The 17,663-nt window shown below is 40.4% G+C and overlaps 1 protein-coding gene across 2 annotated transcripts in view; it reads right to left on the bottom strand.

The window, feature by feature from the left end:
- Positions 1–17,663, bottom strand: part of notch2 (notch receptor 2) — a 51,477-nt gene that overhangs the window by 15,428 nt on the left and 18,386 nt on the right. For both annotated transcript variants that reach the window (XR_004557180.1, XM_034146677.1), the window contains exons 3-14: positions 9,530–9,804; positions 8,162–8,369; positions 7,913–8,046; positions 7,206–7,328; positions 6,024–6,257; positions 4,935–5,090; positions 4,661–4,846; positions 4,374–4,487; positions 4,151–4,264; positions 3,730–3,963; positions 1,985–2,095; positions 1,395–1,587 (exon numbers count right to left, since the gene is read on the bottom strand). Coding sequence is in view for 1 of the 2 variants with exons in the window: in XM_034146677.1 (XP_034002568.1) it covers positions 1,395–1,587; positions 1,985–2,095; positions 3,730–3,963; positions 4,151–4,264; positions 4,374–4,487; positions 4,661–4,846; positions 4,935–5,090; positions 6,024–6,257; positions 7,206–7,328; positions 7,913–8,046; positions 8,162–8,369; positions 9,530–9,804 (2,082 nt within the window). In the remaining variant the exon portion in view is untranslated. The remainder of the gene's footprint in view (positions 1–1,394; positions 1,588–1,984; positions 2,096–3,729; positions 3,964–4,150; positions 4,265–4,373; positions 4,488–4,660; positions 4,847–4,934; positions 5,091–6,023; positions 6,258–7,205; positions 7,329–7,912; positions 8,047–8,161; positions 8,370–9,529; positions 9,805–17,663) is intronic.

Genomic DNA, 17,663 nt, shown 5'->3' with positions numbered 1-17,663 from the left:
GAGGCTATTCATTGGATTATATTGTTGTATACACATCGTTGTGCCGATAATGCATATTAAAGGTTTTGCAGAGGTACATTTTGAAAGAAAAGTGTTAAAACATGTCTCAACGACTAAAAAGAGTAAAGGGAAGTCCCATTGAAATATAACAAAATGTGAAGAATTAATTGGCTGTTGGCCCAACTGTTTTGTCTATTGAACTTTTAAATTCCTCTAAATAACTGGTATGTGTTGGCCCATGTAATTGCACAACCTGTCTGAATGCGATACTAAGCTATTCTAAACTGTTACTGGTTTTCACTTTGAGTTGCTGCTCGGCTTGATGCTGCTATTGTTTATTTTTATTTGCACATTGGAAAACACTTTAAACAGTGCTCTAACTTATTTACACGTCCTTGTAAGTGTTGACCTTCTTTTATAACTTATTTTTGATCAGGGATTGCCCAATCTCTTAATCATGTTCAAGCGTTAGATAAGATCAGAGGTGGGAAGTAGTGGAGTACAAATACTTCGTCACTGTACTTAAAGGTAGGGTATTGTAAGTTTGAGAAACCGGCTCGAGATCGTTAGAATTTGAAAATACACAACCGGAGAAAATCTGCCACTTCCTTATAGAGCCCCTCCTCCAACACACACGAACGCGCACATGACCAATGAGGGCACGAGATAAGTTTGTGCACAGATGGAAGGCTGACAGGCAGGTCCATCAGGCCATCCAGTTATTACAGTACCACGGCTTCCACAGATGACATTTTTTTATGGATTTTTTGTCAAAGCACTTCAGATATTCATTGCTATCGGGATGTTAAGAGCATTCCATGGAATATAACAAAAAGTGTATCTCGAGCCGGTTTCTCAAACTTACATACCCTACCTTTAAGTACATTTTTCTGGTATCAGTACTTTACTTATTTTTCTGACGACTTTTTACTTTCTACTTCTTACATTTTCCAAACAGGCTGGTTCCTTTAGTTTGAATGTGTGTTTGGTGGCATGATCATTATTATTTAGAGTCATTGCGTGCCTATTGATTTTAACACGATCCGTGTATCCATCATTTCCTGGTCTTCTCTAAAGAAGAGGGACCAATGAGAACTTTCTCATTTTGCCGTTGTTCAGCATGGAAACATTCATTAGCTAACAATGACATTATTGTTCTATTAATATAAAGGGTCAGGTACTCTTTAAAACAGCTGCTAGTTATGGGTACTTTTTACTTAAGTACATTTCGAAGCCCATACTTCTTTACTTTTACTTGAGTAAAGAAGTTTAGTCAGTACTTCTACCAGAGTATTTTTAAACACAAGTATCTGTACTTCTACTTGAGTAAAGGAAGTACTTTTGCCATCTCTGGATAAGATAAGGACAGATGGAAGTTAACCAGGTTTACGTACCCGTGTTGTTGTTCAACACACTCTCCATGCGCACAGGGCTGAGGAGCACAGTGGTCTGTCCCAGAGAGGCACAGGGGGCCGTGGGTGCTGGGGGGGCACAGGCAGTGGAACCCGTTGACCTTGTCCACGCAGGTCCCCCCACTCATACAAGGGTTTGAGATACACTCGTTAATCTCCACATCACATTTAAGTCCTATTAGAAAGAGGGAAATAGTTCTTCATTATTGGTTTGGTTTTTGGTTTTGCAGAATGTAATAATACACCAACATAACAGATAACAGAGCAGTGAAGAGGCAAAAAACCCATTGGGCTTATTTAAAGCCTCTACCTAAATAAGGTTTAAAATCACAATTTTATATAAAACACATTATCAATATACAGAACAACATATACTTTACTTTAAAACACTGATGTGAATATGAAAACCAGGCCTCACAAGGTGGTCACATTACTTTTTTAGGTATCTTTTAAAGCAATGCAGCGAGGTACAGTTTGATCTCAGTAATGGCATCCTGCTATATCAATAAAGTTACATCCTAAATGTTAGTCTGTTTTCAGAGTGACTTTACTAGGTATTTAACAAAACATACCTGTGTATCCTGGGGCGCACACACATTTGAACTCGTTAATTCCATCGTGGCACTCTCCGTACTCACAGGGGTTGCTGGCACAGTCGTCTTCATTGATCTCACAGTTCACCCCTGAGTGGAAAAATATAAACACACATTCATATGGGGTAACAATTAGCCGAGTTATATGCTTCATCATTTAATCTGACCGAATCTTTGAATACATTTGAAAGTACGAAAAACACCCAGTCACTTTTGGTTGTATCGGGTAAGGAATTACATAAGAGGTAAGCAGATAAAGTGGTTGTTACAAAATGTGACAGTTAACTCATTCACCACCAGGGGGAGTAGAACTCCATAAACATGTGGTTCAGAAAGAAGTGAGACATTTTCACCAAAACCTCTCACACAGCAGAGGCTGTTTTTCATACATATTATTAAGATGTATACATTTGACTTATTCTTTCATTTCACTTGCACTGTTTGTCTTAAACTATATTATTTCTTCTTTTTAGAGTATAATGTATGTTGTATTGTCCAAAGGAGCCTGAGACTTTCATTACACTGTGGCTGAATCTTGAGAATTGAAAAGGATTAGAAACTGAAAGAGGGGGAGACATACAGAAATAAAACGAGACACAGAGAGAAAAAGGCACATCAGAGGGGAAGTGAAGGCATGAAACCAGAAAGTGAGGCCTGACAGGGTGACCTCACGGCAGATTGTGTAGAGTAAGGAAAGTACAGACTTCAGTACCAGGCGTCAGGCTGGTACAGCGTACTGAACTGAGCCTATTAATCCCCAAAGCAACGTGGGGTAGCACCGCTCTGACCAGACTTGTGGCTGCTACTCACAAATGCACACGTAGCGAGCTCTACAATTTATACATCGCAAGTTATTCAGGAAGTCCTAGATGTGGGGGATGTGTTTTTTTACATTCAAATGAAGTTGTTACCTTCAACCAGGTCAACAAGAGTTAATAAGAAAAAAACCTTAAAGGAGCAACTTAATATTATTAGGCTCAAGCTCTTTCAAAAATGATTTGTTAAGTTAGAGCTAACTGTTCCTTCAGTGGAAAAATTGATGGAGGAAGTAGAACTCATACAATGTTTGTGGTTATAGTTCAGTCTATGGCTACTATAACAACCATATGTAACTTTGGGCGTATCAGGCTTTTTAATAAACCCTGAAAAATAAGTGGCTGCACACACTATTTGAGGGGAATAATTGTATTAAAGTTCTCACACACTGGGCCATGGAAGATACAATGATGATTTTGTCTTTACATTAAAGGGGCCCTATTATGCTCATTTTCAGGTTCCATATTTATATTTTGTGCGTCCACTGTGAAATGTTTACATGCGTTAATGTTCAGAAAGGTATTTATTTTGTTCATACGTGTGAAAGGTGTGCTGCACCTCTTTTAACCCTCTGTCTGAAACCAGAGCCCAGTCTGCTCTGATTGGTTAGTTGGCCGGCCCTGTTTTGATTGGTCAACCGCTGAGAGATATCCTGCCCCTTAGCCCCTATCACAAACAATGTGAACAAAAACCTATATAACACACTACAGGAAAGGGAAAACCCAAACCCCCCTTAATTAACCACTGACAGCAGCCAGATGGATATTTCAGAGTGACTTGGTATCACCTTGTGTTTTCGCATTTCACATTCAGTGAAATGTTTTTTCCCCATTGATAAATGTCAAATGATACTTCAACTAATCTCCTTCATATCATGCAAATCATTTTGTAGCACTCCAGGTCCCTACCTGTGGTTCCGGGTGAGCAGTTACACTGGTAGGCATTGACCAGGTCCACGCAGCGTCCTCGGTTCTGACATGGGTTGCTGTGGCACTCCTGGACCTGGATGTTACAGATGGAGCCTACGTATCCGGGATGGCACTCACAGGAGAAAGTGGCGATGCCGTCTTTACACACACCGTGGTGGCACGGCTCTGGTACGCAGTCATTGATGTTCTCTTCACAAAGAAGACCCGTGAACCCTGAGGAAGGACATTTTGGATCTTAGATCAAGTGACTATTTCATATTATTTTAGTGGATCAAAAGGATATGGGTTAAAATGTGATGCAGTCTAACATTTCACTTTTTTTTAGCATGATAGCAGAGCAGGGCCTACACATTAGAATAACGATAATAATGCAACTTCTCCTATTGTCATTCCCTTTTACCTTCAGCACATTCACAATCATATCCGTTGGGTCGGTCGATACACTTGGCTCCGTTTAAACAGGGTGTGCTGGAACACTCGTCGATGTCTATCTGGCACATTTCACCGCTGAAGCCTGAAAAACAGAACACAGAACAGGATGAACATAGAACCAACGCTTAATACAGTTTCAAACCGTAAAATGATATATGAAAATACATGTATAAAGCTACATGTGAACCAACCTGCTGGGCACTCGCAGACAAAGCGGCTGACCTGGTCCAGACATTTGCCCTGGTTCAGACAGGGCGAGCTGAGGCACTCGTCCACCTCGATCTCACAGTGAATCCCCTCAAATCCTGAACAAATGAGGCAAACAAAGTTTATGATTTCAAGTTTTCTCAAAAGCTACACAAGCAAAGGATTTGGCCGACTGACGATTACTAGAAATCTTTGGAAATGATCTGAATAAGAATGACTAATAACATTAGTGAAAACTCGAAGGTTATTTATCATTTCTCAAGAAACGTACCGGGCATGCAGATGCAGCAGTAGTCCCCAATTCGATCCAGACATGTGCCGTCGTTCTGGCAGGGGTTTGAAGCACACTCGTTAACATCTTGCTCACAGCGCGGCCCGGCGTAACCTCTAACACAGTTACACGTGAAGGAGCCGTCTGTGTTCACACATTGACCACCGTGCTCACAAGGGTTGGTGCCTGGCAATGAAGAGGAAGGAGACATGGTTAGGTGAGAACAGGCTGGCAGACATATAGGGTATGTGTGGTTAGAGTTTCTCTTTCTCACCAATGCTGCATTCGTCTCGGTCGCTGTTGCAGGTGTTGCCCACGTATCCTGGAGGACAGTTGCAGTTGAACATGCCACTGATGGGGTTGGTGTCGCACTGAGAGCCCTCTCTGCACGGGTTACTGATGCAGGCGTCGTCTCTGTGGCAAAGCAGACCTGAAAAGAACACCATGTTGACAGGAAATGAGTAAACATCCCTGACTTGTACACTAATACAGCCTTGCTGGAATTATCAGAGATGTGGGAACACAATTGGACTACATTTAAATGTGCTACCGGGGATGAATTCATTTTTTAAGGCTTAATCCAAAATTCCGTATGTGTTACAAACCAGTCAGGTGGACATGCAAATCCATTCGGCATTATCTGATCTTGCGTTAACATTTTAAAAGGTTGTAATTGTGTATTTTTATGCACATTGTAAAATGCGTTTTGTTATTGTGGGATATTATAATATATTATGTGTCAGTAAAATATTTGTGCATGTATTTGTTTTGGTATACAGGTATCTTTTCAAAAGATCCTGATTTCAGTGAGAATACCCGTTAAAATAAATAATAAAATACTGTAGTTATATTGGTGTATATGATGGTTTGACATTGATCACATTCATTTTCATAGGTTAAAAGAATAAATTTAATGTACAACCATTTTATTCCAATTTGTTCCACAGGATACAGTTCCCTTCAATTCAATAAACTTTTATACAGATATTAATCAAAACCAAAGGAAATATACAGTTTCCCTCGGAGCGTCAGGCACTAAATATGCTGGCACTTGACTTCTTATGTTTAAATAATATCATATTCTTATTATTTTATTTTATCTTTATTGGACATATTCCTTACATGTCTTATGTTTACATCTCTTATTTTATCTTTTTATTGCACATCATTTTATTTTTCTCTATTTGATTCATTCTAAAATGGAACAACAGTCACAAAAAAGTCTGTTTATTATTCTATTTGGGATTATTTAAGTATTTCTGATTCTGATTCAGTGTGTAAACTCAACAAAGTCTAATGTGAAATATCGATCTATGACAAAGACTCGTGGCGTTTCGTCTTAAATGTTTGACTACAAGCCTACCTGTCTTTCCGTAGGGGCAGAGGCAGACGAAAGAGGCAACGCGGTCGATGCACGTGGAGCCCGGCGTGCACGAGGCTGTGGCGCAGTCGTCGATGTTTTCAGAGCAGTCGGGTCCGCTCCAGCCGTTTACACACACACACACGTAGCTGCCAAACAGGTTGCTGCAGGTCCCTCCGTTCTGGCAAGTGTTTGGCTGCAGACGACACTCATCCACATCCTCTGTACAGTGCTGACCTGTGTTGAGTCAGGGAGGTGGACATGAAGAAGGGAAATGTCAACAAATGAATACACTGTCAATACTCCACGTCATAACATAACCCAAGGTGAAGCCTCGTGAGTTTTGAGGTAGAGAAATCCAATGATTGTGTTTTTTTCTAGATGCTTGTCACCTTTTTTGGGAGATGGGAAATATACAATATGAAATAATATTCATCCACAGTGGAGATGTTTGAATACCCAGCTCACATCTGCTTTATTCCTCCTAGTTGGATTAGTGCTATGTAAACTCAGACATGCCTAAGGAAGCTGGTGAACGCATGTTTGCTTTTTAAATGGAAAGCGTGTGTATCCTGAACAAGTGTGTTAGCATAGACACGCCTTGTGTGAAGTACGAGCCTCTTTAGGATGAGGAGGCAGTACAGAAGAACTGTAGGAAGTGTAATATCAAAACACACAACACAAAAGGAAGTTATTTCAGGGTTCACAGCACAAACATTGATTCTGCCTCACTGCTCAAATGGCACAAAAAAATACCAAAAGTAGAAAATATAGGTTTAATGGATACAAATTTGAAAAAGTAAAGACACCGCTGTTGATTTTCATTCATTCATTTCAGAAAATATATGGAAGAATTCCCTGCTAAATATATGTATCCAATATATTTTCCTTTTTAAAAACAGCAGGCATTGTAAGTATTATTCAAGACTTTTTAATATTCTCATGTTCTAGGCCAGTGACGCATGGGGATGCTTTGTGTTTTGGTGTCTGATAAAACTTCCTACTCATGGATCTGTTGCTCCAACTGGACTTCCTGGATCACATTTTATGTCTCAGTGATACCCCAACCTACACAGCCTCTGGCGCTGTATAAACACTAAAGCCCGCTAACAGCACATGTTTAAAATACACCAAAATGCATGTTTAATGATTCACTAAACAAATAAATAATCATGAATCACTGACCGGTCCACTCTGGAGGGCACTGGCAGTTGTAGGTGTTGACTCCGTCCATACAGGTTCCTCCGTTGGCACACTGATGACCGGGGCAGTCGTCGATGTTGTGCTCACAGTTAGTCCCGTTGAAACCTGCCACAAAGGATTGGGGAAGACGTGCACTTAAATACATCAAATCTAGTAAGATATTATGTTTATATTACTTATCCTATCTATATGAGATTTCCTTTACAAGATAAAGACTTTAAACATTTTTTTGAATTAACTCAGTTTAGTTTTATTTAAAAGGATTTGTTTGTGTGTCTACAGCTAAACTGGTAAGGTAGACCCTCGATAAGCCTTTTGAGCTTCAGCCTCTTCTTGCATGTTCAGTTATAATATCTTTTGTGAATGTTCTTTGTATATGCTATTAAGACAAATTCAGTGTTTTTATGATAACATGTTCTTAAATGTGTAAAAGCAGCCGTGTGTGTGTTTGTTGTGTCTACATGGTAACTGTAGCAGACTGACAGTACAGTGTGTAACACAACACCACAAGGATTAGACTGTTTGCACTTTAAACAACATAACGCTACATATATGTATAGATAAAAACCAGTTACTGTGCTTCTCTTTAGCTCTTCTTACATCAAATGTTACTCTCTTAAAACTTCCATTTCCAATAAGTGTCTACCTCCTTTAAAATGATAGGCATTTCAGTATTTGAATGCTCTTACCTGGAAGGCAGTGGCAGGAGTAGCTGATGTCAGAGCTCTGGTGGCAGGTGCCTCCATTCAGGCATGGTGAGGGGGAGCAGGGGATGTATGAGCTTTCACAGTGTCTGCCTGTAAACCCTGGTGTGCAGGTACACCTGGAAAAATGATAGCGTTAATTTGATTCAAGTCAGCCTTATTTTGTAGTCGGCTCTTCCAGATAATGACTTTTACTCTACATCTAGTTTTAGTTTTTTTAAACTGGATTCTCACTTGTAGGAGCCAGGGGTGTTGACGCATACTCCTTCATTCTGGCATATAGAGGGTGTGGCTACACATTCGTCTGTGTCGTTGAGGCAGCGCGGACCTGTGTATCCTGGAGGACAGGAACATGTGTAGCTCCCAGCAGACGGAGAGCTGCACAGTCCCCTGTTGGCACAGGGACTGGAGAGACAGCTGTCCTCATGCTCGCAATGCTCTCCTGGGGATGAAGAGGAAGAAGAAGAGTACTTAGATTTGTGCTATGTATCACTATGTGAACATGTGGAGAATTATGGCTTAGATATTAAAGGAAAGCGGTATGCTATGATTGATACGATGAAAACACTTGTTGATCACATGTTGTGTTTTATCCTTTAACATTTTTTAGTACCAAAAGATTCCAACTCACGGTTAAGCCTCCACTAAAATATTTTTGCAGTTATCACATGTCACCAAACTGCGCTCAGTGTAAGGTTGAGCAAACCTCTTAATTAAAAAAAAAAATGATATAACATAGTGTTAAAGGTGGGGTAGGTAAGTTTGAGAAACCGGCTCGAGATACACTTTTTGTTATATTCCATGGAATGCTCTTAACATCCCGATAGCAATGAATATCTGAAGTGCTTTGACAAAAAATCCATAAAAAAATGTCATCTGTGGAAGCCGTAGTGCTGTAAAAAGCACGACCAATCATTTTAGCCGGCCCGGCTAAAATAACTGGATGGCCTACCTGCCTGTCAGCCTTCCATCGGGGCACAAACTTATCTCGTGCCCTCATTGGTCATGTGCGCGTTCGTGTGTGTTGGAGGAGGGGCTCTGTAAGGAAGTGGCAGATTTTCTCCGGTTGTGTATTTTCAAATTCTAGCGATCTCGAGCTGGTTTCTCAAACTTACCTACCCTACCTTTAAAATTGGATGCATTTATGTATCAAAAACCAATACTGGTAGACAATCATGGGATCCATGCACCAGATTTGTTTTAATTTAATCAGTAAGGGCAATAAATCAAGAGGAAATTGCTTAAATAGGTTAAGGATACAAGGCAACATTAGGCAATGTTTAAAATGTATTAATACAAATTCCAAGAAGCAACTTGTCTCTGGCCTCATGGCATGTTTTGAGATACCCTGCTAGCAGACAAACAAGTTATGCCAAAATGAAAACCTTGACGTTATAACAGGCTCAGGTGACAATTACCTTAACTTAAAACAATTTATTTCAAATTAAAATCTGGATAATAGTCATAATATTTTATAAGATTTGACATAAATCTGTAAGAGTAGTTGCATTTAGGATCTAAATGTGTGTTCTGATGATAACAAAAAGTTAGATATTAATGACCTAATGGCAAACACTGAGAGGGCATTAAGCAGCATCTCACCTGTCCATCCTCTGGGACACTCGCACTTGGATTTGTTGAGGGACAGCAGGGTGCAGACCCCCTTGTTGGCACAGGGGTTGTTGGGGTAACACGTGGAATTTTGGGGAGTTTGGCAGTGCGGTCCGGTGTAACCGAGCGGGCAGGAGCAGGTCGCGCTGCCTGCTACGGGAACTCCAGCTGACATCAACACAGAGCAGTTCCCTCCATTCAGGCAGAAGCCAGGGTGACAGGGGTCCTTATGTTGGCAGTACACCCCCAGAAACCCTGGTGCACACCTACACACATACAAAAAATAGAATTTAATGACTGAAAATTCAAAGACACAATCACCCCTACATACAGACAATAATGTTGAGGTAAACAAAAAGATGTGTGTGTGTGTGTTTGTGAATGAAAGCGAAGCAAATAAACAAAACAAAGCAGTGAGTTTCGGTCAGGTGCACAGGATGCAGCACATCAGAGTCAGCATTGATAGTGAAGCATAACATCTGTAGTACATACACATCAAAGACACACGAGAACTATCGCAGGTAAACACACACTATTGTCACTTCTATATAGTGATCTAAACAACAGTGTGTGGGGAACCACATCCCTGAGTTGGAGTATTAGCAAAGTGTTTGTGCATGAAGAGAAACTAGTTCAATTACTATTAAATGGATAATGGGTTATTTTTATTTTAAGACTTTAAGACAGATATGAATTACATTACATTACATTGCATTTAGCTGACGCTTTTATCCAAAGAGACTTACAATAAGTGCATTCGACCAGGAAGATACAAACTTGAAGAAAACAGAATCATATAAGTACATGAGGTTTCACAGAGCCAAAATATTTCAAGTGATACTCAACTGGCTTTAGATAAGCCAGTCCTTTATTAGTATACAAGTGCTTTGTTAGAAAAATTCTTTGTTAGTAATTCTATCGCTCGAAGTGGAGTCGAAAGAGATGAGTTTTCAGTCTGCGCCGGAAGATGTGTAAGCTTGAATCAGTTTACAGTAAAAAGGAGTCCCACAGACTGAAGTACTGACACACACACATTAGTTCCAGAAAAGTGTCTTTTGACATTTAAGATGTGAAGCACCAAGATTATTGAGGAAGCTACTCTGCGCCGTTGCCCAGGGCTCAAAATAAACTTTTATCCTCAGTGTCCCACAAAAGTCCCACGTTCTATATTAAACTGTCCCAGACCAAAACAATGTCTTAAATTAAAGTTATTAACTATGACTTATTATTATTATTATCCATGCAAGTTCACCGGCTTCACTTAATTGACTGTGATGGAAGTTGTGCTGGTTGTTTCCTGCACTCATCATGTCACTGTGGCTTTCTTTAGGGGGCTTCCTTGCTTTTAACCACCACAAGTGTTGTTCATCCACCTCAGCATTTTTGTGACCGTAGGTTTTTCTGCAACGTCATGTGTTTCAATTTATCATTGATTTTGTGTGTAAGCACATTTTTTCTATTTCTACACCTAAAAAAAAAATTACGCATAAATGTATTAATTTCATTTCTGATGATGTGTTTACGTAATTTTCTTGGCACTTAATCTTTGTTTCCACAGATGCTTTATTTTTTTTACTGTTCACTGACAAGAGAACTTTTTTCTTTGAGCGCTTATCTTGCCCCATAAACCCTATAAGAGGAAATGGGGAAGCTGAGCTGGTTGAAAGGGTTAAACTGGGGTTAGTCATAGAAAGAAGAAGTTAAAAAGTAGAAGGATGTGAGGTGGGGTTATCTGGAAGTCGTTGACTGAGAGCCTGGTAGAAACTAAAAACATCAAGTGTAAAGCATCAGCAATTATTTGAGGAATGTAAAAAGATGAAGACATTAACGCAACATAACATAAATGTATCCAAATTAAAAGTTAAGAATATTTCTTGACCACTGCTTCACATCACAGCTGTAGAGTTTATGACTAAAAGAAAAGCAACTCTTCCTTTGAGATAGTTTGGTGTACAAATCATATTTCCACAGCTTATTCATCAGCCATTTTGTTTCAATTTCTCTTTTTTCTACTATTTCAGAGAAATGATTCAACCACATGACATGCGGAGGGGAGGAAATTACAATATTACACAACATGTCCACTAGAAGATCTCATCAGAGACAATGATCCCTTCGTCACTTTCTATTCCTCTGTTTCTCTCAGTCACTTTCACTCACCACTTCTCTTTGAGTGACAGTACGTACTGAGGTGTCATTTTGTTACACAGAATATGTTATTTATCAGGAATATCTTATTCAACTTCCTGTGTATGCTACTGTGTCTGTTTCATCGTGAGCCTCTGTGTGTGTGTGTGTGTGTGTGTGTGTGTGTGTGTGTGTGTGTGTGTGTGTGTGTGTGTGTGTGTGTGTGTGTGTGTGTGTGTGTGCGTGTGTCACATGTCAGACACGCTGTTTGGGGACTGTGGGCAACAGAGCAGCCTGCTGCCTCTTACACAGGCCTCTAAAGCTGCCTCCCTCGAGGGGCTCAGGTAACATAATAGGAGAGAAACACTACACAGTAACTAACACATACACACACACACACACACATATACACACATGCACAGAGAAAATGAATACCTCCTTTAATAACCACTCCAAATTAAAAAGAGATGCTTATTTGACAAACAAGCAGACTTCGGGCATGTAAAAACATAAAGAGGAGAATCTGAGATCGGTGTTATGAGCCATATAAAACAGAGACAGAACAATGGAGGGGGAATTATGTGAAATTTAGTCTCACGCTTATTTACTTTTATTATTAATGGCCACCCCACCCCAAAGCAGCTTTAAGATATTAGGTTATGAGCGCATGGGAAAGTAACACTTTAATGAATCATGCCAGGCAGAAGTCTAACAGATCAATCACGAATCACACAATGTCCTCAAATCCTCAAATATGATAAACAACATGTGACAACATATTCCCAAACCAACTTTATGTTTGGTTAAAAGAATATAGAGTTAATCTAATGCAAAACAGTACAAATGTTAAGATTGAATCAGCACTAATGCTGGTATTAAGAATACTGTGTGTTTAAGACAGTGTCGTTTTTCATTTGTTTTGACAAGATATGACAAAATACCATATTCACGTTAAAGTTTAGATATTAACAATATCCTACCTTTCCGGATTATGAACAAAAGAGTTGATCCTACTAATAAGAACGGTCTGTGTAGCCAAAGCCCGTGATCTCATTCCACAAATCTACTTTAGTTTAGAAAATGAACACAAGTTCTGTAGTTTATTTTAAATCTAATGACAGAAATACTGTCTATTGCACAATTTAATGTGAGAAAAAGTATTACAAATGTATTAAAGTAGATTTTGAGCTTGTTCTAATATGAAAGTATAAATCTGCTGACTCGTTTTAGATTCAGAAGGAAATAGTGGCTGAGTGGCATTGATAGGAAGTCTCATTGGAAAGTCCTAAAAGACAGACTAACGCGTTGTTGGTTGTGTTTTTTCCATGGGATTCTTTGACATTTGCAAAATACAAGAACCAGCTTTTTAAAAAAAACATTTTTATAGTTTATCTTCCCAACATGTTCTCTAAATATCTGCTATTTGCAGATACTCATGGTGCTGGTAAACAGATAAACAAGTTGTCAGATTAGTGACGTATGATCTTCAAAGACAAACAGACTTCATGCCTCTTCACCTTAACTCTTTCAGATTAGACATGGTCACCCTCCCTCTTCCCTGTCTCCGTCCCTGTATCAGCATGTCTGCAGTGCAACCCCCTACACACCCCTCAACACATGCCTTTACACAAACACACACACACCACACTCACATAAATACACAAACACAAAGATGTCCCTCCCCACTCTGAACACAAACACAGCTTGGTCATGATATCACAACAAGACGGCCGTCGTGGGAATTAGGAGAGCTTTCTTCTCCTGGAGACCCTCCCCGCCCCCTCTGAAGGAGTAATGACATGGCCCTCTGCCCCGCGACATTCATCACATTAGCAGACTGTCACACGAAGAACACCGTGTCCAGGTTAATACGCGGTTTGCCTTTCACTGGGAACATTTCACACATTTTCACTGTTAAAATATAGGGAACATGAGAGGCATTTTCAGAGTATGAAAGGAAATTTGAAACGTGGGGTTTGTTTTGTGTTAAGCTTGATTACACGTGTATCGAGCTTGAAATAAATGACTTGTTAAATATTCTAACTTTTGCATTTAGTTAGTAATTTGGCCCTTTATAGTGTTTATCTACAGTCTAAAGATTTTCATCCTTCACGGTCAACATGTATACATTTGACTTTTTAGTTCCGTTTCATTCTATTTTGAGATGTTTATATTTTATGTTTGTTTATTTTCTACTCTTTTTATTTTCACATTATGTGCAATGCCATGTTTTAACACGCTGCTGTTATAAAGACATTTTCCAATTTGGGATCAATAAAGTGAATCTTATCTCATTCATTTAGCATGTTCAGGAGATCACTAAAAGTGCACAAGAAGGATTTAAAAAAGGTATTCAAATTATCCAGAGTTGCAATTTTCCCACATTTAACATTATTTTGAAAATCCCAAAGTGCTGACAAGGGAGATACACCTTTATTTAATTAAATCGCTGCCATCCAACCAGTGTTGACAGAACCAAATGCCATGGCGTCACGAAGCGATACTTCCCTGTCCTTCAGGTTTCCCTGGCAGATAGAGAGCTCATTATTGGCCTCTGGCTGTATCAATAGAGCCCGAGGCAGACAGACAAGGCTGTGCATGATTCACATTATTGTCAGGGAGTGGTGTCTCAATAACACACTGAAACACTAGTCTGTCACTGAACGCAACAGAGCTGTCCGACAAACACCCAAACACACTACAGAACACAAGAATGTGCACACAGATGAATGCACACAGACACCTTAACACACACACAGTCAGCTCTACTTTCATGAACAACTCAGCAGAGAGGGTTTCTGCAGCCAAAGTCATCTATGGGATTCTTTGTTTTGCTCCATTAGGACTTTTTCCCCCCCTCTCTCCCCCCCCCCCATCCTTCTCTTACTCTGTGCAATTTCCTGCAGCCCTTCTTTCCCTCTCTTTCTCACTCCTCCACCTCTCATTTCTAACCAACTCTGGGAGGTGTCAGGTTTCTACAGCTGGTTCACATTAGCGCCCCCATCTCACGCACACCCCTCCCTCCCTCTCTCTCTCTCTCTCTGTACCCCTTCTCTCCTTCGTCCTCCCCTTCGTCCTCCTTCTCCTCTACCTCATGCTGACCTCTGCTTGTCCTGGCTGGCTGTGGGGGCTTCAATGAGCAGAGGGGTGTGTTGATTTTTACTCACTCATGTAAAGTCTCCCCCCTCCTTCATTCCTAATTCTTATGTCCGGAGCTTCCATACTTTCTCCTCCCATTCCAAATCCCTAATTCCCCCTTTCTTTTGTGCTAATTCTCTCCTCCTACCTCTTCACCTTCCTCTCCTCAAAAACAACCCTGCCGTCCGCTCCTCCTCCTCCTCCTCCTCCTCCTCCAGCAACTATTCTAGTCTCGGCAACGCTTAATAACTTCATCATGCTCTCCCCCTGCGGCCATCACACAGACACAGTGTGAGAGTTGTGGGAGAGCATGAACCAGCTCACATTTCAATCCCTGGATCATTCCCCGGCTTGGCGAGAGCATAGGTGGCCTATTCACTGTACTCAAGTCCTGTGTGTGCATGCGTAAGCGTCACAATTCAAGTGCAAAACACATTACTGGCTTTGCTGTTGCTTGAATGCCTTTAGGTTTTGGTGGTGAAGATAAATGAGAGACTAAGAAATCCTTTGCTTACCATAGAAATTCTAGCTGCAAGATGTCTGGTAGATTACTTTAGGAGATCTGCCATGACGACAGTTTCTAACACTCCATCAGAGCAAGAACTCGCCAGAATTATAATCAAGAACACATGCTTTTGTTTTGAAACAACAGTCATGGGCTGGGCGATATGCTTGAAATCAATTTCACATCTTCCCAACATTTTGTTATAAATCCCACGGTACGGTAAATCTATGCATAATCACAAACAAAATAATCAATCTAGTGTTCAAAGCAACACACTTTGAAAGTCATTATGATGCGAAACTCAAAATCAAGAACTTTTCTACAGACATTGTATGTCCTGGTTGGTTGAGATGAGTGTTTGCTGTCATATCAGAACTACATGTAGCACAAAGAGGACTTTTTTTGACCTCAAAGCTGAACAAAGGAGCTCCCAAAACTAGTTTGATTGTTCTCATATACAATATATATCTCGATAGCAAGTTATACCAGCATGTGCCGCTATCTCTTCTACCTCGACTCAGAAAAACATGTTTTCCCTTACGCTTAAATTACCTGAAATGTATTTGCGCTTGTGTAACTTCAGTTAAGTGTTTTCTTTTACTGAAGCACTATCTTCTCTCCTCTCATGTGTTTCACCGGGGGCGGGCTTTGTACAGAGCAGAGAGGAGGCATTCAAACACACTGCACTTGTTGATCTCTCTACCAAGATAAGTTGCTGTTCTCACAATGTACGGCTGGAAACACGTACATTCAGGCTGAAATTCACCTGTGGGGTTCTGTCTGGAGACGCAAGACTCAAAGTAAGAGTAGAAGAGCTATGAGTAGAGACAAGTCTGCTCACCGCTAGGCTATTTTATGCAGTGTAAAATGCCATAGGCTTAAGCTAATAGCGGTGACGAGCCAGTTGACTTACAGAGGCATTGATGCTGTAAGTATTGAAACTTGACCTAAAGCATAAAAGTAAGGCAGAGAAGATGAAGAGATCAAGAGTGCCACGTGTGTGGGAATCTCTTCTACTCTGTCTCCGTTGCAACTTTCAAATATTAACAGTCATAAGTGGCCAATCTAAGAGGAGTATGCAAAATACTGATCAAATTCAAATCGGTTAAGGCAGTGGCATTATTGAGAAACCGAAGCACCACATCCAGGAAGAGCACAAGAAATACAGATATCACACAGAGACGGAAAGTTCTGCCAGATATCTCTCTCTACTATCGCAGTGTAGTGTGTTGTTAGGTCTGCAAATGGTGTTCTGGCAGCAGAGAACCATTAAGGCGCGTGCATGCCGCAGTAGAGAAAAGGCTTTACATTGGAACATTGAAATGCACCGAAAAGATAGAAGTCCAATTATGGTGCATGGCAGAATATGAATGTATTACTTAAAAAGCCATTGCAGTTTTAAATGGAAGGAGTTTTGTGGCACACAACTCAGCATAGTATCGTTCTAATTTTCTAACAGTAAAGCAGAGGCAGCAGAAATCTCTTCACAGAGGACGCGTGCAGAAGGAAGTTTGAGAGTGATGACAAAAATGTATAGAATTAAAGTCAAAACTGAAAAGAAAAAGGAAGGTGGCATGTAAGAAACTGAAAAGTAATGATAGAGTGAGACATGCAGAGAGAAAAGCATCAGTGTAGGCAGAATAAAAGGCATGCAGGGCAGGGTGGAGTCCAAATGAGGGATGTGGTAAAATCTTAAGCTGTGTTTAGAAACATGATCAAAAAGACTCATCTTAGTGGCTGTGGTGCTCAGCACAGGACCCATTTTCTCTCTCAGCGCTCCATCTGCCTGCCTCACTATCTTGTTCTGTCATTATCCGCTTTTTTCGGTTGTTTAATGTGGAATCTCCAACAGAAGCTCTGTCAGCGTTTTCTTTTTTTAAAGAATTGTAGTATAAAATAAAAATAGTGCCATGACTTAACTTGAAGACACGAGTAGTAGATTTTCTCTTAGCTCATTTGTAATACAGTGTGGTATTACTTTGTGTTGTTTGAGGCTGGTGCCCCACGGGAACGCATACGGCAAAACGCATAGGATTAACGCAATCGCAAAAAAGCTTCCGTCCACACGCAATATACACCGGATAGTGTCTGTTCACACGAGACGGCTCCGTTTAGCTCCAACCGCTGGAAAAAGCTGCCGTACATATGCCGAGCCTGTACGTGGAGCTGTAACTTCCTCCAGAAAAAGCAGCGAAGAAGAATGGTCGTCATGGTTGCGCTTCTGTTTATTCACCGTGGTGGGGGCCGAGGGAACCGGGCAGAGTCTTTCGCCGGTCAACGTGTGTAAAAGTTTAAATCTTCCGGACAAAATTATAAAAGTGCCGGTCAAAGGTCTTCTTTGTTATTTATTAAGCT

This window comes from Trematomus bernacchii, unplaced genomic scaffold (genome assembly GCF_902827165.1).
Source record: "Trematomus bernacchii unplaced genomic scaffold, fTreBer1.1, whole genome shotgun sequence".
Lineage (NCBI taxonomy): Eukaryota > Metazoa > Chordata > Actinopteri > Perciformes > Nototheniidae > Trematomus > Trematomus bernacchii.
Note: the sequence above shows the minus strand (reverse complement) of the source record. Positions and strands in the feature narration are given on the sequence as shown.